Source organism: Rhizopus microsporus (genome assembly GCF_002708625.1).
Source record: "Rhizopus microsporus ATCC 52813 unplaced genomic scaffold scaffold_2, whole genome shotgun sequence".
Taxonomy (NCBI): domain Eukaryota; kingdom Fungi; phylum Mucoromycota; class Mucoromycetes; order Mucorales; family Rhizopodaceae; genus Rhizopus; species Rhizopus microsporus.
The window spans coordinates 2,223,385-2,245,573 of NW_019671917.1; the positions used below are offsets into that span (position 1 = coordinate 2,223,385).

The following is a 22,189-nucleotide window of genomic DNA, read 5'->3' on the forward strand; positions in this document are numbered from 1 at the left end:
AGAGGTTGTGGGTGAAGGAATGGGAGAAGCGAAAGGTCGAAATGTGGAGTCGTCAATACCAGGTGCTGAATTTCTTCGGAATTGGCGTCTAGAAGACGGCATGGCGGTCGAAGGTACTCCATATACTGACTCTGGCATGGTGAAGTGCGTTGCCAATCTGTAGAAAGAGGGAAAAAATGACTAATATAAAAAAAAATGAAGAGAGATTTTTTTTTTTGGTTAGCTAACCCGATTGGATGTCAATGTGCGTCACAGCACATGGGTTCCCTCCCCCCTCCTTCCTTTATCATAATTTGGGCTACACTATGTGTGTCTCTAGTTTATTCTTCATAAATAAAACAATGTGGGGATGATGATTGTTATGGATACTTGGGCTTATAATTGCTGTACAGTAAACTTTTTAGCTGTTTAATAAAATGATTTAGTCAACAATACAAATATTAAAGTAGTTCCAATGAAACATGTACATTTATAAGTCTCATTTTTGCTTTATCTTAGACGTAATCGACGACATACAGTGCTTCCACCATCAATTGTACTAGAAATTTAGCCATTATAAAATACACAACACATAAAGATGTTTTTTATATGGTGTTTTATTTAAGCAACCACTATATTAGTTCACAGACTACTAGACGGGAGGTTATATCACTCGCACCAGCAGTTCTTCTATTGAGGACTTCAGCGTCATTAACTTTATCCCGTTTAATATTATTTAATATTTTCAACATTGTAATCTAGGCCTTTCCATATCACAACTAAGTTCAACAATAAACCCTAATATGGATAATACTTGCATTTGGTTCACCGCCAATGTAATGCTTATGTTTACCTGAAGAGCTGACAAATCTGATCACATTTTGTATTTTTCTAGATTTGATACAATTCTTCCTTGTTGGGTATTCAAAGAAAGTTACTTGAATAATTTTATACAAGTCATTTTGATATGGTTCCATATTACAAAAACCAATCATGCTACGACTACCTATTTCCATCCCAAGTACTTTTACGGTGGGCATGCTGAAACTGACAGTACTTTAAAGTTGCCTGAAATGATTATTTTTAATGTCATGATGAGTAAAAAAAAAAAAAAAAGCAAGTGAAAAAACTGCATCCCATGGCAGAGGAGCCCTTCAAACATCAATAACAACTACAATAATGTTTTTTTTTTATTGAAGAGATTTTAGTTTGTTTCTACACATGTCGGATGGTACCAGCATACTGGATGCGCTCCCTGACTGTTTTTCCATGATCCAGACGTAGAGCCAGTACAAAGCATTCAGAGAATCTTTCATCCTTGAATTCTAAAGGGAAGAGGTCGCATAGTTTCATATCTCTAGTGCTCTCACCACGTAACAGCATCATATGCTGCATCAGAAAGAGCATTCGATCCCTGAGTGACTTCTCCTTTCCTTCTTTGAAATAGAACATTGATAACTTGACAAGTTCTTCAGGGGTGTAACCGTCCTGTGCAGTGTGACGAGCGCGATCCTCGCAGCTTTCACGTTTTCGCTGACGTTCACTGTGTCGTCTGTTCTTCAATCATGCACGCAGAGCAACACCACGGACACTAGCTTCCCTGGATGTATTTCTGAAAAATTGAATTGCATGAAGGTTAACTACCGCCTTGATGTATTGTTGAATAGTTTCCATTTTAAGTTCATGTACAGAACCATCATCCTTTCGACCCTTTTTTAAATTGCCTCTGGGCACAACGACTTCATCAAGAAAACGCAATAATTTCGCTTCAGTTACAATACAGCCGTCTTCATAGCGATTTTCTATGCAAAAGTCCTATTGAAATAACAAGCGTAAGCACATTCATATCATACACCCATATATGACATGTGCTATAATAATCTCCTGCATGGATGTCTACGCTGGTAGAATGATGTCTTGACGGATGCAGTGCTTGATTTTGTCATCATTCATACCTTGAGTCAGACAGATCTCGTCTCAAATCTGTTGTCCGCTGCCGTATACGAAGTAAAGCTTTGACGGCCTGTCGAAGGCACTGACCGGATCTAAGGTGAACGTTGTTGGCGTAAGGTGTGCAGATGCCGGTGCCTTCGATTATAGCAGATTGCTAAGCAAATACGAAGCTGGGCCTTTGGTAGTTGATGATTGTAAGGTAGTCACCCAAGTACTGGTCGATTACGGTACGATGGCGAATAATGCTTTGCGCGTGAGCTCGGCCGGGTACGAAGGGAAATATAAGTATTCATAGCCGATGAACTAGAGGAGCTTAGAGTGGAGCCTTCATCCATGGTGGGATACCTATTGAATATATATATATATATAGTTAGTTAAAGACTATCTCTAATAGTTTAAAAAGAATTTTACTTACTTCTAGTTAAATGAGTATATATATTTATAAAAGATTGAAGAACTAGAAGAGTGATAGAAGTGAACCTACAAAATATATTGTTTGATAAAGATGTATCCAATCGTTTAAATAAGCCTTTACTTACTTGAGGCGTTTGACGTATAGGTTTAAAATAAAAGGTTTGACTTTAGAAAATAAGAGCCAAAGAGGTGTGTCTATTAGATGCAAAGTGCGTATTTTCTCTGTGAACAAGATACTAGTTGTTTTTTTGTCTTGAATTTCATTGTTGGTATCAGAAGGCTCATCTGCCTTTCGATATGTACGAATATTATACGAATCTGTATATATACTATTCGTATATAAAAGAAACGGCTTGTAATGAGCATCTTTGTAGCAATCTTCAACGTCCACGTTTTCGATTGCCTTGAGTAATTCAATGGCTTGACTCTTGTTGTAAGGCTGGTGATAGAAAACACATATAGTATGTTCCCTAGTAATAGTACCCATGGCTGCTGTATTCAGCTTTGTGATTGTAAAAAGGTTATTAAGTCGATGACTTGCAAAATAGATTCTTTATTAAGAAGAGCTGAATATTATTAAAACGACACGTGTGTGTGTTTTTTAGGGGTAGAGAATCCATGACTGCCATTTATATTAATGTTGTCATACTCTTATTCTCGGCAGATGCGATAGAGAAATGTAAAATAGAATATGTACTCTACTATAAAATATAGAGTATTATAATGACTTATATCAAACACTTCATGACTCACGAGCGCCACAAGCAATCAAACGAATACACGACGAAAGCGCCTATAGAACGCGCCTAGAGCCGTTTCTCTGTCAGGCTAACACTGTCTTCTACCCTATTCAATTTCCGCGATAAATTATTTTATTCGACAATATCACAACTGTGGTCAAATATTGAAACCAACAGTAATCAAAAGAAAAGACCTGACGCTACTATTACCAAGCTGAATCAGTTGGCGTTTGGACGCAGCTTAGGGTTTGAAAAAGAAAGATTTCTTAATGTACGCCTGAGAAGTACAATCTCTGCCATGATCTACTTGTAAAGAAATAATAGACAAACACTAGCTGAATGCTATGTTGACCATACAGGTCCATGGATTTTCTGTGATGTTCTCCCCGATGAAAATATACCGAGTGGGTATTTCGCGAATCAAAGATGAATGCCTGCCTGCTACCCTTTCATGTCAATGATCGTGGTATTGTGATGTCATGCGTGGTTCTCAAAGTTTTCAACCAGCTGTGAACTTTTGGCTCATTACATTTACAAAGATATTAATGAATGTTTATTAAAATGAAGCCGAGCGATTATATTTTGAGAGCACCAATGTATTTTTGAAAAGAATTATAAAAATTCACCCAAAAAGGCATTATTCAACCTGAATCCAACAGGTCTTTTATTTGTTGTCTTTACACTTGACACTGGCAAACTATTATAAAAAAGGAGCTATTGGCTTATTTGAGTAATACTTTCGGCCCCGGACAAACCGAGTTCCCTTATTTGAACTGATTATTCTTTTACAACAAGCATATTAAGGAACCCTTTTGATTAACAGCTATTCACTTTCTTGTCACTGGAAGAAGAAGAATAGTCTGAGCTCCCTTGACGTAATAAAGAACGATTTATCATTTTTGTCAATGTTAAACTAGTCTTTTATTTTTATCTAGTCTGTTAGTGTCTTGATCGTCTGACCAAAGATATGCTTGGTGTATCAATTCAAAGAATAGGACTTATCATGTTACCCATAGAGGTATCTTCTCTAGAAAAAAACATGTAAAACAACAAAACAAAAAAACCATCAGGTATGTGCAAGACAGATTACATGAGAAAAATTACGTAAGAATTGCTACTGCATAAAGTCATATGAAAGCTATAATGAAAAAGATACCTTGCCTGATGCAAAGAGAATCAGGGTATATATTAAGGTAACTATATAGCCACACGGAGCCTATCAATAAACAGTTCTTATAGAATGACCGTTATCACTCTTGACTGTAGTACCATGTGATTCCAAAAGTAGTATATCAGACTACTATCCTTTTCTCTATCGTCTTCTTTTGTTTTACTATCTTATCCCGATTTATATTGAATGTACGACGTTTCGTAACATGGCAATGAATTAAGTAACTATGGATTAGTTTGGAAAAAAAATTTTTTTTTTAATAGAAAGTTTAACTTTTAATAGGTTCACTCTCCAATAAAAAAATTTTCATTTGTTAGGACAGTAGAGGCCCTTAATATTTAATGCAGTGTTTGATTTATCCCTTTTTCTTTCCGATTCCCTCTGTATCATGGACGCACATAAAACGACGAGTAGTAGTAGTAGTAGTAGTAATGATGATATTACTCCCCCTTTCCCTTCTACAACTCCAGAATACCATAATGAAAAGGCAGATCAAGCCAATTATGTGTTTGAAAAGATGAATGTAGTCGAACAAGCAGAATACGAAACTTCTTCCGCTGAAGAGACAAAACCAACCTTTTATTCAAGATTTAGAAAATATATTCAGTAGGTTCATATTTGTTCTTTAATTGATATGAACTAACAATGATGATGCAGCATTGCATGCTGGCTCATTTTAACTGGTTTCTTATGCGCTGCCTACGCATTACAGATTCCTAAAGGATACAATCAAGAATTATTGGTCCTCGGTCTTATTTATTTATATATCACATTATTCTTATTCTTTTGCTACGTCCCTACCACCATCATCACCAATCCATGGAACTTTGTCGTCGGCTCCATATCCGATGTTATATGTAAACGATTCAGTCACCGCGTTCGTACTATTGCTTGGGCAATTATCGTCACCGTTGTCATCGTCATCACTGTATTTTCCTTCCCAGAAAAAGAAGAATCACCAAGATTGAGAAGATTAATTGCTCTTGTTGGTTTCTTTGTGTTCATATTTGGAACTTACATTACTTCCGCGGTAAACTATCAAAAGAAAAAGGGCCGTAGGGAATACGCTTTTGATTTTTATATACCCTTATTTAGCATCGTAAGGCCGTTCAATGGAACACAATCACGACTGCAATCTTTATGCAATTTGTGTTGGCCTTGTTCGTGTTTAGATGTAGCGTAGGCCATGACATTTTCCAATGGTTGTCAACCTTTGCCGAGAGTTACCTGCACTACTCTTGGTTTGGTTCTGATTTTGTGTTTGGTGACACAGCCGCAAATTCAGGTGTCTTTGCTCTTACTGTCTTTCCTGCCATTATTTTCTTTGCCTCCACCGTGCAAATGCTCTACTATGTAGGCGCTGTTCAATGGATCATCAAGAAATTATCCGTCATCTTTGTTACTCTTTTAGACGTCTCAGGAGCCGAATCCATTGTTACTATTGCCGCTGTAAGTCATTGAAGTGAAACCTATCCGTGTTCACGATTGTCCGCTAACAAAAAAAAAAAATTTTTTTGGAACAGCCTTTCCTTGGTTCTTGTGAAAACGCTTTGCTCATTGAACCCCTGATCAAGGATTTGACCAAATCTGAAATTCACATGGTCCTTACCTGTGGTTTTGCCACCATCTCCGGCTCCGTCTTGTATGGTTATATGGCTATGGGTGTATCTGGCGAAGCTCTATTGACTTCCTGTATCATGTCTATTCCCTGTTCTATCGCGGTCTCAAAGCTCAGGTACCCCGAAACCGAAGAATCTATTGCCAAGCACATGAAAGTCATACCTACTTATTCCGCTGGTGGCGAAACCACCAACATCCTTCACGCAGCTGGTAAAGGTGCCAAGGTTGGTATTGAGATTGTCTTTTTGATCATGGCCAATTTGATTTCGCTTCTTGCCCTTCTTTATGCTTTTAACGGTTTCTTGACCTGGTTGGGTAATTTTCTCACGATCGAAAATCTGACCTTACAATTGATTACTGGTTATGTCTTTGTTCCTGTAAGATTTTATTCATTAGTGTGTGATACATGATATTCATTATTTCATTAGATTGCTTGGTTAATTGGTGCTGATGATAAAGATCTCGTTACTGTCGGTCGATTGATGGCCATCAAGATTTGGGCTAATGAATTTGTCGCTTACAAAGAAATGATCACCACCTACAAGGGTCTTCTCTCAGTTCGTTCTCAGCTTGTGGCAACCTATGCTCTCTGTGGTTTTGCCAATTTTGGATCTGTCGGTATGCAAGTGGGTGTGCTGAGCACATTGGCTCCAACTAGATCAGGCGATATCTCGAGACTGGCTATTTCTGCCTTGATTTGTGGATCAATAAGTACTTGGCTGTCTGCCTCTGTTGCAGGCATGCTTAATTAAAGTCACACATGTATTATATTTATAGTATTTACACAAAAAGTTAATAATATTCGCAACAAATGAAAATGAAAAAAATCAAAAAAAGTCCTTAATTCTTTTGATACTTTTTCATTGTGGGGATAACGCAGGATATTTTACAAACAAGGACGACCAAGTGCCTGACTTGAATTTACACTAATATCAAGGCTGCTCTCTCTCTCAAGCCGCTACTCGTGTCTTTTGGAACCGACATTCTAAATACTGTTGTCAACCAGTGCTATCTACCTGTCAGCCAACTAATGCACGGCCAACTACAGCAGTTTGGGTATACATTGTTGCCCTTTTCACAGCGCTCATGGACCTAAATACCCCCCGCCCGTAATGATTAGGCCATCAGATCGATCGGTTGTTCTAGCCGCATAACTTTGAGAAGTACTTGACTATTTATAGAGTGTTAGAATTGGGTTAATGAACGACTTTCGACGGTATGGCATTGATCAACATTTATGAATACCCACAACCCAGAGCATAGTCGCACTGGTTCCCTTTGGTTGAACCGCTTGAAGGTAGACCTTTACAATACCCTGTCCTTCTTCATAAGCTTCTTATAAGCTTGAGTTTCCGTGACGCTGACTCTTGACGGCTTTACTGACCGATCATTTGCTCTCCATCCTCTTGAAGTCAGACCAACTTCAACAGCACGGCTACTTTCCTCATGAAACCACTTACCTCAATGGTTCGTCAGCTGTTTATAACATTTCCTTTAACTTTTTTTTTTTTTACTCAAACCTAGAGGAGGTGCTTAGTCTCTTTTTGATCTCATCCCAGCGGGTTTTTATTATAACGCTTAATAGGAAGTTTAATAAAATATATCACTGGTTTATGTAAAATATGTTTGCAGAGAAATCGTTTTGAACAAACACAATGCACGAGAGATGAGGGAAATATCTTTATGCCTCTTACACTCTTCGTGGCCAAATTCTTCAACAAGATTGAACAGCGTATGAACACTTCTGCTGCAGTAATTGGATATTTACATTCACACACACAACGCAAAGATGAGATCAATAAAGTAGGAAGAGCTATCTTGTTTGAAGAAGCAAGGACTCCGTTGATGCACTGTATCAAAAAGTGTACGGCTGTCAGTAAAATGCGCACCATAAACGGTGTCCCATCCCCAAATGTGATCAATCCCTTTTTGCCTCTTCCTTCCGTCCAAGACTTCGAATTACAAATCGACCAGGATTATAATAAAGACTCTCAACATTGGGAGCATGCATATATCAAACCTGCAGTGCCGCGTTCTGCATAACCCACAATTTTTATTGAGCGAAGCTCATCAGACATAAAGCCCACATAATCCAGGAGTATATCGACACTAGTAATATTATGGAAAGAAAGCGCTCTCTGTTTGGCAAAGGGAATCAAACTTTGCGAGATCAAGTACCCTCATGATTTGTAGATAAGTACGCTCAATGTTAAGTAAATCAATGGGTAATGTTCGTTTAAGGGGGAGGGAGACAGATCTCCTAGTCTTTTTAATCACCGCATTCGTCTTTTTTATTATTTTTCTCTCTCTCACACATAAAAAAAGATAAGCATAGAATGAACGATCTTGACAGGTAGTGCGTTGTTTATCATCATTTATACAAAGCGATCTGATGAATTCGAAAAGACAACTCGAGCAGTTGAGAAGAGGAGAAATAATTTCAGAAAAGGAAGTAAAGGAATTATGTGAAAAGGCAACAGAGATTTTGATCGAAGAGAGCAATGTACAAAAAGTAGATTCGCCTGTTACTGTAAATATATATATATATATATATAAAAGCGGTTCGTTATATGCAAGTTCATTAACTCTCTCTCTTTAATTAGATTTGTGGCGACATTCATGGTAATATATATATATATATATATATATATATATCAAGTTATATGTATCAATATATAACGAATGACTCATCGTAGGCCAATTTCATGACTTGAAAGAGCTATTCCGTGTCGGTGGAGAATGTCCAGAGACAAATTACTTATTTATGGGTATATATCAATTTGCAATGATGATGAATCATGTTTTTCTTACAAAGAGTAATTAGGTGATTTTGTCGATCGTGGATACTATTCTGTTGAAACATTTTTGTTGCTACTTGCTTTGAAAGTTCGATACCCTGATAGGATTACATTGATTAGAGGAAACCATGAGAGTAGACAGATCACACAAGTATATGGATTTTATGATGAATGTATTCGTAAATATGGCTCAGCTACCGTTTGGCGATACTGTTGTGACATTTTTGATTTTTTGACACTGAGTGCTATTATTGATGATAAGGTGCTATGTGTGCATGGTGGGCTTTCTCCAAGCATAAATACATTGGATCAAGTAAAGAAGAAGACAAAAAAAAAGCGAGTGTCATTTCAACTTTTTTTATGATAGATACGAACAATTGATAGAAAACAAGAAGTACCTCATGACGGAGCAATGTGTGATTTGCTTTGGTCAGATCCAGAAGGTATGAATATAACTTCATTTGGATATAAGTAACCCTTGTTTGTAGAAATCGAAGGTTGGGGTTATAGCCCAAGAGGTGCAGGTTATTTATTTGGAGGAGACGTAGTAGAAGCAGTAAGAACGTGTATATTTATATTATGAATTACGTATACTTACATGTCATAGTTTTTACGTACAAATGGATTAAACTTTATTGCACGCGCGCACCAATTGGTCATGGAAGGATATAAGCCCATGTTTGACCATAAAATAGTCACTGTTTGGTCAGCACCCAACTACTGTTATCGATGTGGAAATGTGGCAGCGATACTCAAATTAGATGAGCACTTGAATACGGAATATAAAATGTTTGATGCTGCACCTCAGGTATATAGAAAATACGATACTTTGATTTCTATGTATTTATTATGTCGTATAGCAGGAGGCAGCGAGAAATACACCAAACAAGAGTGCCTTACCGGACTACTTTCTTTAATTATTTTCATATTATACATTCAATACTTGTGTATACAATCATATAAAAGGATGTCTGCAATGTAACATATACAACAATCTGTGTGTCTTCATTCTTCAAACAATTCAAGTAAAAGCTGACATTTCACTTTCATACACAATCTCCACTCTGGATCATATTTAGTCTGCACATAATAATTTTCAGCACGCTTTATCCAATCCATGACCAGCGCCTTTTTATCTTGTTGTTCAATTGGAGATACACTGTATGTAAAGGCAATTTCATACATAGCATAAGGAACAGTCCAATCATTTCTAAACTCATTGATAACACGGTTAAAGTAGCTATGGGCTTGCTGCGCATCCTTGAGCCGGTCTCTGTGGATGACGCCCATGAGCAAGAGCGCGAACGGTCGCTTGTACTCATCGTGACTTTGTAGGGTACATATCAATTGCTGTTTGATACTGTTCAATACGGGTTCAGACCAATAGAATACACCATTCCACAAATAGACAAGCTCCCACAAAGGGTTAATAATGAGTTCATCCAATACAGATCTCAAGAACATATCATATGTCTTGGAATATTTGTTCCATTGACTAATCTTTGCCTCCGCATAAAATTCTCCTGCAGAAAACCTACTGTGGCTATCATGCTTCTTTTTGATCTCAAACATGTGCACCAACTGTTGTACTTCACGGGCTGCCTTATCATATAAACCATCAGCGATCATACAGCAGGTTGCTACAAAGTGGTAAAAGAGATGCGACCAGTTTGACATACTTTCTAAGCAGAAAAACGATTCGGTTGCACGGTTATAGTCACCAGAGAAAATATGGATCCTGTTGAAAAACTTGTAAAAAAAACAATCAAGATACCACGGACCATAGTCAAATGTTTTCCTTACCATCCTACTTCAGAGAGAGCAAACAGACGAAATAGGCTATAGTCTGCTAGAGATAGAATTATCGGGCCCCCTTCGTCTTGATCTGTACGTTGCAGCGTTTTCTTTGATGAGTTTAGTAAATGTAGGCAGTCTTGTAGATTCGAAGGCTGTTTTGTGAGCTTTGCTTCAAGCAAGCTCCACATCTGGTTGTTGGGGTATATTGATTTTAACCTTTCCAATGACTCTCTTATATATTGAGCAGTCAGCAGCTGTCCTGTTTCTGGACGCAGGTACATGCATACATTGACATAGTAGTAGACTAACGCAAGCGAACTCAACGGTGCATACATTGTCTTGCTCTCGCATGATTCCTTTAGCAAGTGAATAGAAAGTGATTTAGATAAACGAAAGCCTAGGCTATTCAGCACTTTGGCAACTAGCAAAAATATTAAAACGCTTATTGATGGATTGTATTATGAATTACCCTTGGACGGTAAAAGTGAAAAGATCAAGCAAAAGATACCGATACCAAAATAGATTCCATTTTCAAGCACATTGACACTTGCATCACCGTTCATGCAATTATTATAGGCGGAGACAGGAACGCCCAGGATGATTTCAAATAGGTGTTCGTATAGCTTATAGGCCTTTCTGATCTCATAAGCTGCCTTGAGATTATCTATCCAACTATCCTTTAGAAACTGAAGTGATGAGGATAACAGGATGCAATGTGCCGTCAGTAGTTCGAAATGGATAGAGCTATGTGTGGGTGACAATAGTAGTTTGGTTGCGATTTCAATAGACCGAATGGCTTCATCAATTTGATCGGATTCCATGGAAAGAATCGCCTTGACGTACATCAAAAGGGCATATCCAAATGCATGAAAAGGTTGATGATCCTTGTTTGTCAAAAAGATACGTTCTGCTTCTTCAAGTTGATCATTAAAAATTGCATCCTATGGTTTGGATAAACAAATAGTGAGGGAAGATATTTTGTAAAATAAAAAAGGCTTACAAGTCCCCTCTTGAGCTCGATTAGTTCAATACTGTTCATATCTGACATAGTTTGTTGCTGTTCTTGTGGTTGAGAGAATATGGAAGTTGTATACTTGAGTGCTATCTTTGACACATGGCGGAACATTATGCAGAAAAAAGAACAAAGAAAAGAGAGAGAGAAAAAAGAAAAATAAAAAAAAAGATCCCGCGCGCGTCGTTGTCGCCTCTTCTCTCCCTTCCCCCCAGTTATCCAACGCAGCCACTCACAGAAAGAAAAGCTTAAATATGATCAAATTCCAAGTTTGGATTTAACAAAAGGAGATGAGAGGTATAAGCTAATAATAACATGTTTATCTTTTAATACAGGTAAAGAAAAAAAAAAAAAGGGCTGAACGTGGCAACACACACGCGCATTTGAAATGAATGCGTATTTTTACACATCTTGTATGAAAAAAAGTCTTGACTGTCTCAACCGAGTTTTCCAGCTTGTCTTTTTCTTTGCGGGTGTAGAAGCATAAGCAAATGCAGTCATTACAGAATCTGTCTCCTCCGTCTGTTGCTGATCAACACTCTTTAACGAGACAGCTGACTCGTGCTCTGGTGGATATGTTTTAGTCTAGGGAGGGAAAAAAAGAGGGGGGTTATTCTGTACGTCCATGAATTGAATTCACAAAAAAGTTAATTTACCTCCTCCGATATACCACTTTTTAATGTGTCTCCTGACATATTCCATTCTGCAGTATGCGATTTTATCTGCCTGATACTTGTTATTCTCTTGAGCACTCTCTCTGCTAGTGGCCTCTTTTTCTTTTTGGTAAAAATAGGGTTTGTTATATCATTCAATGTACAGTCAAATGAATCTTGGTGTTGAGACTGTATCGAAGACTTTCTTGAAGATGAGACATATGACATTCTGTTATTCGTCCTTGGCGAGTCAGGTCTATCCATGAGACTTGAACAGGCGCTTTCATCTGTTGACTTGATATCACAATCAGATGACTGGGCGACAACAGAGGTAGCGGATCTCAAGGGTGCAGGCTCGGATGCTCGTTTGGGAATGATGATCGATAAGCTCGATACAGACGATCTAAGCAGAGAAGATGATTTTTTCTTTTTGAGAGGATCAGCTGCTGTATTCACTGGAGGCAGAGGCTCGGATCCGTAATTGTCTCGAACATGCCAGGCTCTGGAAGACAAATACTCTTGAGTACAAACATCACGAAGTTTATGGTCCACATTGATACGTAAGGCGTTCTGGTGGTTGTTTTTAAACTGAAACGACATTTTACCAATCATATTGCTCGTATCTGATAATAGATCAAGTGAACTAGGTCGTCTTCTTGGCATACCATTACTGGCAAATGGATCCGGCTTGACATACGTCTCTGAGTTATTCCTCGGCTTGAGTTCTAACGGTTTCTTTTGGTTGATTACATAATCAGCGGAATATCGCTTGACGAGTGACACGTTCAGGTTCCGATTGTGTGGAAGAGCAGGTACCTCAAAAGGCGGGGTTTCCAAGTCTTCGAGACAGACGTTGGTTGATATGGACCGTCGAAGGATCTGTCGATCAAAGGACTTTTGTTTGTCACTTCCATTCATCAGCGCCATATCCAGTACATTTGTAAATGAGCGAGAGGCACGTATGCTTTGTTTCTTGGTCGTCAGTCCTGGGAGGGAAGGAACGATTTGTTCTTGTGCAAGCCAGTCGTTGTCAGTAGTACTGTCCATCTTGGCGGTGACAATAGCTTCTTGAATTTTCTTGACCCATAGCTGTTTCTCTTGTGAACAGGTTGCGCTAAATATAAATGTATGCTTCTTGCATCGTACAATAAAAGAGTTTTCTCTTTGACCTTTAGAAAAAGTGAGTATATATATATATAAAGAATACACTACAAACCCTCAATATCTTCGAGATTTTCAAATTCGGCCATCTTCAGGGGGAACCAATGTTTGGGTTCATAATTTGTCACTTTCTTGGGACGAACCATGATGATGTAGGTTGGAAAGACAAAGCAACCGAGGTATCTAGGTTTGGAGACGCTTTGACCAAGAGCAGAATAGGTTACCTCAATTGCACCAGCAATCAAAAGGTTTCCTAGCTGAGAGACATGGCGTCGGTTGATCCTCCAGTCACCGTCGAGACGTTCGATAAATTTATCTGTACGTTCCTTCATTTCACGCTGAAACTTCAAGTCATCAATCTCAGCCACGATATCCTGCATTTCGCTCAATACGGCTGTCCAGAGATCATACTCTGGTGTTTGGGGTGATGTATATCGTATGATCTCTTTTATCAGTAGTTGATATCTACATATTCTTTGTACAGGCTAAATTGTGATTTATATTAAAGTTAATTCGATTATAGACCAGCTTTTTTTTTTTTTAAAGTTACAGTACTTTAATTAAATAGTCTTCCAGATGTAACCGTTTTTGCATTATTTCTTCGTCCTGTGTATCCAAACACTCTTTCAAGAACTGATTCCATTCGGGTCGATTGCGATAGGAAGAAATGAGTTGACAGGCCTCATTTTGTAAGTCGCAATATTGTTTGTAGAGTGAAAAATGGGATATCTAATCTTGTGTGTTACGGTTTCTTTTGGATGCAGCTGCATTGCATTTATCTTTTTACCTGATCAAGAAAGGCCTTGGCAATCATTGACCAATGATGCGCCACAGGGTGAAATGTGGCGATGAATTGTTTATGAAATAACAAGATGTCACTAGCGTTTCTAATGATGATCGATTTATGATTATTATCTATCCATTGTTGCTTGCTTAGGGTTTGTAAGCAGACCTATTTTAGACAAGATTTAATTAAAATCAAATCGTGTAACACAGCCATCATTTCCTAAAGTGTCACAGCAAATAAAGACGCTTGAGGGCAATAAAAACATTTACTGCCCAATTGAGAGCTCTTATAAGAGGAATCTCTTGCGTATGCATGCGCGCAGAAATGATGTATAGAGGAGATAGAAAGGAGGAGGGATAAAGTGGTATATGAGGAGATTAAAAGGGGGTATATACTTACTTCTACCAAGTGGCTCAAGTCTTGAACATAATCCCGCTCAGTCTGCAGTAGTTCGTCGATTGCATGAAGCTTCTTTTTGGTCATTTTTTCTTCGTCAGGGCTCATTGTAGGTTGCTCTGAACTGGGTCCATCCGAGGGTTGTTCTCTACCTTCTGATATGGATGATAAACAACTACAACATGAGCAAAATGAATCTGTTGTTTCAATAAGGACTGGTGTCGCTATTATTGTTTGCCAAGGTGGTATTGATGGCTGCATTATGTTGTTATTGCTGATTTGAAAACAACAATGACAGCAGCAACAACAACAAGTTGATTCTTTATCATGTATGATATATTGTATTGCTGATTTCATAATGGCTGTGGATATTGTCTTTGTTCAATACTATATCCCCTGTTTTTGTCTTGAAAGTCAGATGATGAATATAATGAAAGATGGCAGTGATAAAAGGGTTGTTGTTTTTCTCCTGATGGAAGATGTATATTTAAGGTAATTAAGTAGTGGGTGATAAGTAGTGGCAAAATGATAGTATAATACAGTATTATAATACACACACACAGAGAGAGAGAGCAAAAAAGAGCTGATGAAAGTGACAAGTACCCACGTTGAATCACTCACACTTAGATACACACACAGACGTACGCAGAAAAAAATGAGGGGGAGAAGAAAAGAAGTGTGGAGAAAGAGCAAAGAAAAGAGAAAGGTTTAAAAAAATAACAATAAGTCAAGACAACCAATCCCTCGTTTTCTCCTCATTCCTTTCGCCCCCTTTTTTTTTCTTGAATTATTTTTATTACAACAAATTGACTAAAGTGTTGTGCATCATGAAAGAATACTTGTTAAAAATAGCCACTCAAATGGTTCAACAACAATGACATTCTAATTTTTGCTTCAATAAACAAAGGGGATCTGTTTTGATAATATGCTGTGTAGCCCGAGTAACATTGGACCCTTTTTGTACACTGCATAAAAGCATACATACTGTCTAAAAGACATTTTATATAAAAGTACTTTGCGCATATTCATGTATGTGTGATATAAAGCTGCATTTATTGTTCGATGATCCCTTTTTTAATTTTATCAAAAAGACTGTGATGTGAAACAGAATCGCTGATTCAAAATTTATAATGCACAGGATTTCACTTTTAGCTGATAAAATATATTCCCCCCTTCCTCCGTTTCATATTCTTTTTCAAGATGACGATAGAAGAACATAACGAGCCATTGATATCACATGAACACGCGTTGGCAGAACAAGTGGAGCATATGGAGCCATTAGCTATTGGCGATCAGCGATTAGAACGCAAGATTGGGTGGGTTCAAGGTGCGATGGTGAACATGAGCTATATTATAGGTGCTGGCATTTTCGTTGGCCCGGCTCTTACTCTACAGCTTGTCGGATCCGGAGGAATGAATCTTATCATTTGGACGATTGGAGCCTTCGTGGCGTTCTCAGGAACATTTACATTTATGGAACTGGGAACTATGGTAATATACGCAAACAGAGAAAAAATGATAATCTTACGTTCTTGTTTAAGATGCATCATAGGTAAAAAAAAAAAAAAAAAAAGACTCACAAACAAAAAGTGGTGGAGAACTTGGCTATCTGGAATATTGCTATAGGAAACCGAAATATCTTTTAGCTTATCTGTTTACAATGTGGAGTCTTATGAACAGATCGAGTGGAGTAGCATCTCAGGGTAGGCTATCATTGTATATATAAAAAACACACAACATTAAAGCAGGATTAGGCATTGTATTTGGTGGTTACATGAATTATGCTATTTTTGGATCAAAGTATAAATCCAATCAAGCAGAGCGATACTGGGCATGTAAAGATGGAGATACATATAAAAAAAAGGCACTCATGTGGGGATATTAGTATTATCCGCCACCCTGTTAGGTCTTGTCAATATCTTTTCTACAAGGGCATCAATGAACATGATGAGTCTGTTGACCATTGTGAAACTTTCGGTGCTCTCTTTAATCGCCATGATCGGTATCTTGATCATTATCAAGGTGATTCCTTCAGACGTTGACGCTTCACTCAATCTGTCCTTTTATGCAACTACTACGTCTATTGGGCCTTATGCTTCTGCTTTGTATTATGTACGATATAGTTCAGTTTTTTGTCTTGTTTTACTTATCTTTTTCTAGGTAATGAATAGCTATAGTGGCTGGCATAATCTCAACTTTATTTTGGACGAAGTAAAGGTACAAAAGCACAAAAGGAAAAGAGAGAGACAAATCATAAACTTTTGTCCCCCCCCCCCCTAGGATCCCATCAGGAGCTTACCAAAATCATCAGCGGCAGCTATTGTCACTACTGCGACACTCTATATATTGACCAACATGGCTTATTTGGCTGCCCTACCTCTTGATGTGATGAAGAGCTCAGAGTTCATTGTGGCAGCAGCATTGTAATACTATGATTGATCCTACTCTCATCCCTATTTACCCCCGTATAAAGTTTCACTAGGTCATTAGGCGAAAGCTTTGCTTCTACTATACTTCCGTTATGTATCGGTCTAAGCGCATTTGGATGTGGTGCCGCCATCAACTTTTCCGCGGGAAGAGTCATCATGGAAGTCTCACGACAGGGACTCTTACCTTATGGCCATATCTTTGGAAAAGTCAACACTCAGCTCAAGACCCCCGTGAATGCATACGTTCTACAGTATGTTCTTTCCATCCTTTTCATCTTTGGACCTCCTCCCGGTGCTGTATATCAATTCGTTGTAGCATTTGCAGCGTATCCTGTTTATGTTTGTATCAATAAGTATAGTATATGCAGTTGGTTTGTAACTTTATAAAAATAGATATTTTATTTTTTAATAGCACTGTCCATCATCATCTTAAGGAAACGTGAGCCTAATAACAATAGACCGATTGTTGCGCCATTAGGTAAAAAAAAAAAAAAAAAAAAAAATAGAACCAATCTATGCAATGTCTTATGTGTGTATCTTTAGTTTGCGTGTATGCCTTTTTGTTTTTCACTTTATATGCTCTCGTCTTTGTCTTTATTCCTGTGGATAACAAATATTATCCTTACTGGCGTACGTTGTAGCAAATATGAATTCAAAAGACAACTAATCTTGCTTCTTATTAGTTCCTTATATCACTGCCATCCTCTCCATGGTTGCCTGTACTGGCTTTTGGGTAATATGACACCTCAACGTTGTTCAATCACTGACCAACCCTATGCGTAGTATTATCAAATAGTTATTAGAAACACACCAGCAAAATCATACAATGAATCTATCAGAAATCAAGGACAGGCTGCTATTGAGCAGGAGATCTTTGGGGGATATGCTTCTGTTCCTGTTGAAGAAGAAGAGGCGCCATAAAAAGGACAAATGTTTAAAGGTCTTTATATATAAAAAAAAATAAACGTTCTTTTTTTTTAAAAAAAAGTTATACTTTATTCATCACACCAGCAACTGGACAAGAAGAAGCCGTCTGTCCAGTCACAGGACAGACAAGAGCTTGGCTCTCTTGCTCTGCAGGTGCCTGGTAAACAACACCATCGGACAATGGTGGCAATGTCAAATCCGTAAAATAAAACTCAACGTCTTCTTTATCTGACCAGTTCTTACCGGACCTCAGCCATTCCTTATAATCCTCAGTCTGCCTCCATTTTGCATTCAGCTTTTGTTCAAGTTCCAAAACATCGATTGACTCCATCGTATCCATCTGCTTTACTGCCCTAAAGATCACCTTGAGTAAGGTAGGAGGGAGCGTGTTCCAGTGATCCAAGATGGTATCTGCCCATTTATTGTGAATGGACTCTAGTTGACTCTTTAGACTTTCAAAGCTCTCTGCAGACTTTTTTTGTTGTTAGAGAGGGGGGAAACTAGAGGAAAAAAAAAGGGTCAACTTACTTCAAATACTTGTTCGATTTGATCTTGCCAAACAGTGATTCTGTTCGGTCCTGCATATGTGTGTCGAGTACCCAAGGCGAGTCGAACGGCTTGATCAGGTACTCTGCATATAGCCATCGTTCTTGCTGTATCAAATGCATCACTTAGTTTCAATTCGGGAACAAAGAAATCTGCCAAGCCAAGGTACAGTAGCTCTGGCCCGCGCAGTTTAACAGGCGGAGCCAAGGCAAGGTAGAGGATCACAGAGGCTTTGCTACAGGATTTCAGAATGTAAAGAGGAGGTATAGGACTATGTGAGAGATCAAGTCCGAGGTTCAACAGTGCATGTTCCGTAATGAGTCGTATATGCTTTGGAAGGAGAAATAGATGAGCAGCGTTCAGAGGAATTTGGCCATTGAGAAAGCAAACGGTTGGCTTGCTGGATGTCAAGAGCGTGCGAACGAGGTCATTGTACGCACTTGAGATCTTAAAAAGTGAGGCCTGACGCAGATCAGAGCCAGATACCAATCTCGATGTTTCTTCGTACGGCAAACCGCAGCAAATCATCTTGGTATCGTTCGTTTCAATCATTTCTTTGGATGGGATGGGACTATCATACACGGTTGCTGTCAAGAACATGCAAGTGATGTGATCATCATTAGCCTTTTCAATCGCTCGTTGCAATTCATCAAGTCGGTCTATCGAAAGAATGTTTTTGCTTGTAGGCGATGATAGTGTTATTTTTATCGCGCCTGTGAACTTGGGTTCTTCTGCGACGACAAATGAAGCACCATTGGTTTGATCTTGTGTTTGGACTTGATGAAGGGGTATCAATGACATGTTAAAGTGGTAGGGTTTGGTTCTTTTTTTTTTTATTACCTGTTCCTTTGTTCTGCCAAAGGTTAGCAAATGGACAAGCAGGCTTTTTTGAATCTTGTTTCTTTGTGATATAGCTGAAATAATCTGAGATGTCGAATTGTTCTATTTTACTAGTAAAGATAAATTTAGAAACAATAAGAGAAAAATAAGCAACACTTACGCATGATAGTAAAATGCCTTTGCCTTTCTCAATTCAAATTCGAGCTTGTCCTTATCCCATAATCCTTTCTTTTGCTGCTCTACGTATCCCTTGATGATCTCTGGTAACCCTTTCACAAACGTTTCGTCATTCTCATAATTATAATCCTCTACACGTTCATACAATTCATGTTTCTTTTCTTTCTCATACTGCAGATATGCGTCTAGGTCAAATGACTGTTGAAACTTGGAAAAATAAAAGTGCTTTGCTTTTAGTAACCTTGTATTATCAGCTGGCATGCTGGCCATAATGCTTTGATAACCAGCTTGAAAAACAGGGTCAGAGTCCCAGCTATAGTTATCAAAGGCCTCAAACACACTTTGCATCTCGGTGCTCATCTGATCAAAAAAGAGAGTGGGAATCTCTCCATGTTCCCAAGAAAGGGCTATATCTGTGCCATTTCAAGTTCCGGCCGGTATTTTTTTATTTAGACTATATCCGTAATCAATTTACTACAGACATCTAGAAAGGGGTACACACTCTGCATATGTTCAGCCAAGGCATCTTCTTCATCCAACTGCCAAAATGGGCCCTGTGGCACCTTTTTGATTTCTTTTCCGTCTGCGTCTAAACGCTTTGTGCCTGCGTTTTTAAAGTCTACTAGATAACTATTGTTTTCAAGCTTGTAGAGTTGTAAATCAAACTTGACAACAAGGCCGAGCTCTGCATACTTGTATCGGCATCGTAGATGATATGGATCCACTGTTCTCCACTCCTATCTCATTGTGAGTTGCTATGTGATGATGTGTAAGTTTACGTACCATGCCAACATTCTGTAAGGATCGATATATCTCCAACATGACCTCCCATGCAGGACATCTGCTTCGAATACCAAAGTGCCATTTCGATCTTGATTTATGTGGTTTCTTCGTGGCCGTATTGATTGATAAATGCCTCGGTTGAGTCGAGCGACTGGGTGGAGCCATCGCACCTGGTGGTGGAGTGCCTGTGGCGTAAATGATAGGTAAATCCGCTCTGAGAGACGCGATGGATGAAGACCTTTCTCTTCCTATAGGCTCTGCCTTGGGTAAACTGGAACTTAGTACCGAAATGGACGATTCGTCTTCATGGTTTATGTCATCTGTATTCAAAGACGTGTTCCACGGTGGAGGTGATGTTGCAAGGAAGCTTGGAATATTGTTATGTTCGGCTAAAAAGGTATGAATACAATATAAGATACATATGACACAACTTACTGTCTTTAAACAATGTTTTATTGTCGAGTACGAGTTGATAGGCTACCTTGAACTGATTGTTGCTTGGTTCCTTTAGAGCTTTCAAAATCGTTTCAGCAGAGTACCCCATTTTCTGTTGTATGTTGGTTTATATACATCATGTCATTTTTTTTAGGGGACTTACTTTTGATAACTCGGATACTAGAGCGTCATCTATAGGCATATTTTCATTTTCTTCGGTATTTGGTAGTGGTCGAAGATAATCTGGTAAGTTTTTATTGAACCATGCATTTTGTCTGTTTTTTTTTTTTATGAGTAAAGGTTGGGTAAAATCATGAGATTACCTTATTTCTTGTATTGTTATACGCTTTAAAGGATCCACCACCAACATGGATGTCAATAATTGCTTAGTGTCTGGACTAAGATATGATGGCATTTTATAGATTCCACCTAACAACAGAGATGAGATTTAGTTATAGACTATAATAGTTGGTTTTTACCATTAATCTTTTTGAATAAAGTAGGTATATATTCATCATCAAATGGCAGTCTACCACAAAGCATAACATATAAAATCACACCACAACTCCAAACATCAACTTCTGGTCCAGCATATAATCTATATTTTCATTAGCTTTAAAAAAAGTCAAAGAGAGATGAATCATTTACTTTCCAGATATGACTTCAGGCTATATATATACACATAAATATTAATCATAATATCAATTTGAGTGTGATTATCTTACAGCTGCATAATTTGGACTACCGCAACTTGTTTTTAAGAAATCGCCATCTGTCATAATATTCGACAATCCAAAATCAGCTATTTTGACATTGTTGTTTGCATCTAATAAGAGACTATACACACTATTAATATCTGCTTGTATTCAATTGATTTTTCTTTTTACTTTTCTGGTTTCAAGTCTCTATGAACAATCTTGTGTCTGTGACAATATTCGACTGCACAAATGATTTGTTGAAAGAAACGACGAGCATCATCTTCAGACATCTAAAAGACATTGTAAGATGATATTTAGCATAAGCTTTACTTACTCTTCCTTTCTCGACAATATAATTAAATAGTTCTTTAGATGCGTACTCGATAACCATGATGATATCGGTTGGGGTTGTTATCACTTCATATCTATTGGAAGATATATATTAGACAGAGTATATCTATAGATTATATATTACAGTTTGATGATATGTGGGTGACGAAGTAATTTCAAGTATTGAATCTCGCGCTTGACTCTTCCGCTCATATCCATACTGGCTATTTTCTTTCTGTTTATGATTTTCAAGGCTACTTTTTGTCCCGTGATAGCGTGTACGGCAACTACGGAGAGGTAAGTATATTATTGTTTATTATTTATTTTTATATATTTACGTTTTACTTTCCCAAAGGAACCAGTACCAATCGTACTGATGATATTGTATTGACCGATTCGAATTCTATTATTATTATTATTGCTGCTGCTGTTGTTGTTGTTGCTCATTAGTTTATAAAAGAAAGAAGAAAAGAGAAAAGGGAAAATAGACGTCACCCCACACTGATATTTTTTTTTTAAGAATAGCTAAATTTCCTTTTTTAT

General features: G+C 38.0%; 8 protein-coding genes across 8 annotated transcripts; 3 read left to right on the forward strand and 5 right to left on the reverse strand.

The window, feature by feature from the left end:
- Positions 1–1,117: 1,117 nt before the first annotated feature.
- On the reverse strand, positions 1,118–2,548 carry RHIMIDRAFT_289523 (uncharacterized protein). The gene is made up of 7 exons (XM_023613650.1): positions 2,472–2,548; positions 2,348–2,412; positions 2,148–2,277; positions 1,935–2,086; positions 1,835–1,880; positions 1,570–1,794; positions 1,118–1,512 (listed from the first exon to the last, which is right to left on the reverse strand). The coding sequence occupies exons 3-7, from the start codon at positions 2,265–2,267 to the stop codon at positions 1,195–1,197; spliced, it is 861 nt and encodes a 286-aa protein (XP_023470503.1). The 5' UTR covers positions 2,268–2,277; positions 2,348–2,412; positions 2,472–2,548; the 3' UTR covers positions 1,118–1,194.
- Positions 2,549–4,645: 2,097 nt separating this feature from the next.
- Positions 4,646–6,629, forward strand: RHIMIDRAFT_286243 (uncharacterized protein; the record flags this gene model as incomplete). The annotated part of the gene is made up of 5 exons (XM_023613363.1): positions 4,646–4,863; positions 4,915–5,287; positions 5,353–5,706; positions 5,781–6,254; positions 6,306–6,629. The coding sequence occupies 5 exons, from the start codon at positions 4,646–4,648 to the stop codon at positions 6,627–6,629; spliced, it is 1,743 nt and encodes a 580-aa protein (XP_023470504.1).
- Positions 6,630–8,269: 1,640 nt separating this feature from the next.
- On the forward strand, positions 8,270–9,592 carry RHIMIDRAFT_286244 (Metallo-dependent phosphatase; the record flags this gene model as incomplete). The annotated part of the gene is made up of 8 exons (XM_023613364.1): positions 8,270–8,407; positions 8,481–8,499; positions 8,574–8,645; positions 8,702–8,988; positions 9,043–9,118; positions 9,164–9,231; positions 9,283–9,483; positions 9,542–9,592. 8 exons carry the CDS (start codon positions 8,270–8,272, stop codon positions 9,590–9,592), a joined length of 912 nt encoding a protein of 303 aa, XP_023470505.1.
- On the reverse strand, positions 9,536–11,766 carry RHIMIDRAFT_266818 (uncharacterized protein). The gene is made up of 4 exons (XM_023611948.1): positions 11,473–11,766; positions 10,942–11,413; positions 10,479–10,893; positions 9,536–10,413 (listed from the first exon to the last, which is right to left on the reverse strand). The coding sequence occupies exons 1-4, from the start codon at positions 11,596–11,598 to the stop codon at positions 9,681–9,683; spliced, it is 1,746 nt and encodes a 581-aa protein (XP_023470506.1). The 5' UTR covers positions 11,599–11,766; the 3' UTR covers positions 9,536–9,680.
- A 51-nt stretch (positions 11,767–11,817) lies between these two features.
- On the reverse strand, positions 11,818–14,085 carry RHIMIDRAFT_266822 (uncharacterized protein). The gene is made up of 3 exons (XM_023611949.1): positions 13,854–14,085; positions 13,354–13,783; positions 11,818–13,306 (listed from the first exon to the last, which is right to left on the reverse strand). Exons 1-3 carry the CDS (start codon positions 13,890–13,892, stop codon positions 12,132–12,134), a joined length of 1,644 nt encoding a protein of 547 aa, XP_023470507.1. The 5' UTR covers positions 13,893–14,085; the 3' UTR covers positions 11,818–12,131.
- Positions 14,086–15,626: 1,541 nt separating this feature from the next.
- On the forward strand, positions 15,627–17,921 carry RHIMIDRAFT_266843 (amino acid transporter). The gene is made up of 10 exons (XM_023611950.1): positions 15,627–15,972; positions 16,034–16,184; positions 16,236–16,316; positions 16,367–16,593; positions 16,642–16,698; positions 16,762–16,904; positions 16,955–17,249; positions 17,304–17,388; positions 17,454–17,540; positions 17,594–17,921. Exons 1-10 carry the CDS (start codon positions 15,682–15,684, stop codon positions 17,650–17,652), a joined length of 1,476 nt encoding a protein of 491 aa, XP_023470508.1. The 5' UTR covers positions 15,627–15,681; the 3' UTR covers positions 17,653–17,921.
- RHIMIDRAFT_66476 (uncharacterized protein) lies at positions 17,437–20,069 on the reverse strand. The gene is made up of 4 exons (XM_023615540.1): positions 19,384–20,069; positions 19,224–19,333; positions 18,366–19,159; positions 17,437–18,309 (listed from the first exon to the last, which is right to left on the reverse strand). Exons 1-4 carry the CDS (start codon positions 19,758–19,760, stop codon positions 17,899–17,901), a joined length of 1,692 nt encoding a protein of 563 aa, XP_023470509.1. The 5' UTR covers positions 19,761–20,069; the 3' UTR covers positions 17,437–17,898.
- On the reverse strand, positions 19,850–22,093 carry RHIMIDRAFT_197632 (Pkinase-domain-containing protein; the record flags this gene model as incomplete). The annotated part of the gene is made up of 12 exons (XM_023606214.1): positions 19,850–20,137; positions 20,184–20,572; positions 20,610–20,730; positions 20,782–20,893; positions 20,942–21,047; positions 21,098–21,216; positions 21,267–21,286; positions 21,344–21,455; positions 21,506–21,606; positions 21,651–21,741; positions 21,792–21,933; positions 21,985–22,093. The coding sequence occupies 12 exons, from the start codon at positions 22,091–22,093 to the stop codon at positions 19,850–19,852; spliced, it is 1,710 nt and encodes a 569-aa protein (XP_023470510.1).
- Between the last annotated feature and the right edge of the window lie 96 nt (positions 22,094–22,189).